Source organism: Colobus angolensis, unplaced genomic scaffold, assembly GCF_000951035.1.
Source record: "Colobus angolensis palliatus isolate OR3802 unplaced genomic scaffold, Cang.pa_1.0 Scaffold13, whole genome shotgun sequence".
Lineage (NCBI taxonomy): Eukaryota > Metazoa > Chordata > Mammalia > Primates > Cercopithecidae > Colobus > Colobus angolensis.
This window is the reverse complement of record NW_012114252.1, coordinates 23,163,707-23,165,340: the sequence shown is the minus strand read 5'-3', so window position 1 is coordinate 23,165,340 and position 1,634 is coordinate 23,163,707. Positions and strand designations below refer to the sequence as shown.

General features: G+C 51.3%; 1 protein-coding gene across 1 annotated transcript in view; it reads right to left on the bottom strand.

Moving 5' to 3' along the window:
- Nucleotides 1-1,634, bottom strand: part of ATP11A (ATPase, class VI, type 11A) — a 93,793-nt gene that overhangs the window by 17,281 nt on the left and 74,878 nt on the right. Inside the window, exon 27 of the mRNA XM_011933952.1 lies at nucleotides 453-588. Coding sequence (XP_011789342.1) covers nucleotides 453-588 — 136 coding nt within the window. The remainder of the gene's footprint in view (nucleotides 1-452; nucleotides 589-1,634) is intronic.

The following is a 1,634-nucleotide window of genomic DNA, read 5'->3' as shown; positions in this document are numbered from 1 at the left end:
GTGGATCACGAGGTCAGGAGATCGAGACCATCCTGGCTAACACGGTGAAACCCCGTCTCTACTAAAAATACAAAAAAATTAGCCGAGCGAGGTGGCGGTCACCTGTAGTCCCAGCTATTCGGGAGGCTGAGGCAGGAGAATGGCGTGAACCCAGGACGCGGAGCTTGCAGTGAGCCGAGGTAGCGCCGCTGCATTCCAGCCTGGGCCACAGAGCGAGACTCTGTCTCAACAACAACAACAAAACAAAAAACAAAAAACCTCAGTAGGACATTTCCTTCCAGTGACACTGAGCACTCAGGTAATACAACCCGGAGCGACGTGCATGTGGTGATCGACCTCGTTGGGAAGCTGCACGGGCTGCACTGAATTACTGCTCTGACAAAATCATCATATGGGCTTGGGAGGGTTTATTCCCCAGCAGCTGAGTCAGCGCGCTCGAGCTCCGTACTGACCTGCCCGTTGCTCGTCACAGCTGTATTTTCAAACATGAAATAAGCACCAAAGAAGAACACCAGCGCATCAAACAGTCCCAGGAGCGTCCAGTAGATGAACACACGCCAGCGCAGCAGGGCGTTCTTGGCGACATCCCTGTGTGAGGAGAAAAGTGCACAGCGTGTGTCCTCAAGAATCGGGGCTCAGCGCCTCCCCCGGGCTCCAGGGTGGCTGTCCCTGGACGTTGTCTTCATGGGATAAGATGTATGTGGCCAGTAAACACGAGGTTTGTGCTCTGGCCACAAATGCAGCATGTCCGTCACAACCAGCTTTTTACTACCCATTCATGTCCTGGCTAACTTTTGCTCGGATTCTTTCTCTCTCATATTCACTGCAGTATCGTCATAGGCAGAGAGATGCAAGCCACGCGCTGCTGCTTCTGAAAGTAACGAACATGGAACACAAGGCACACACCTGACATTCACCGAGCTTGTGACACCTTACACCTGACGTGACACCTTACGCCTGACGTGACACCTTACGCCTGACGTGACACCTTACGCCTGACGTGACACCTTAACGCCTGTTCAATAAGACAGAAGTTGCAGGATTCCTTCTGGATACATGTCTAGAACAGTATATCCTCTCCTGTTTTCTCAGATTTACTCCCAATTATTAAAGATGTACAACAAATTTTTTATCGTCGTCCTTAATCACCTACAGTGATTATTTTTGGGTCCAAGCCATCAAGATCCCACAGAATGGCTAAATATTCTGATGAGAGCAGCGAGGCTGATGCACGGATTCCTGCAGCATCCTGGGCAGGGAAGTGAGTGGTCTTAGCTGTGGTGGTGGGTGCAGGAACCACGCATGTGAGAAGATTGCACAGAACTGAACACACACAGGTGTCATGTACACACACGTACATGAGCACAGGGAAAGCTGGGTGATCTGAATAAGGGAACGGGAGAGCGGCATCAATATCAACACATTGAATGTGATGCTGGACTGCAGTTTCTTGCGTGTCACCACTGAGGGACATGGGATCACGGTCCACGGAATCTATTATTTCTTTTTGTTTGTTTGTTTTTTGAGACGGAGTCTCGCTCTGTCGCCCAGGCTGGGGTGCAGTGGCCGGATCTCAGCTCACTGCAAGCTCCGCCTCCCGGGTTTACGCCATTCTCCTGCCTCAGCCTCCCGAG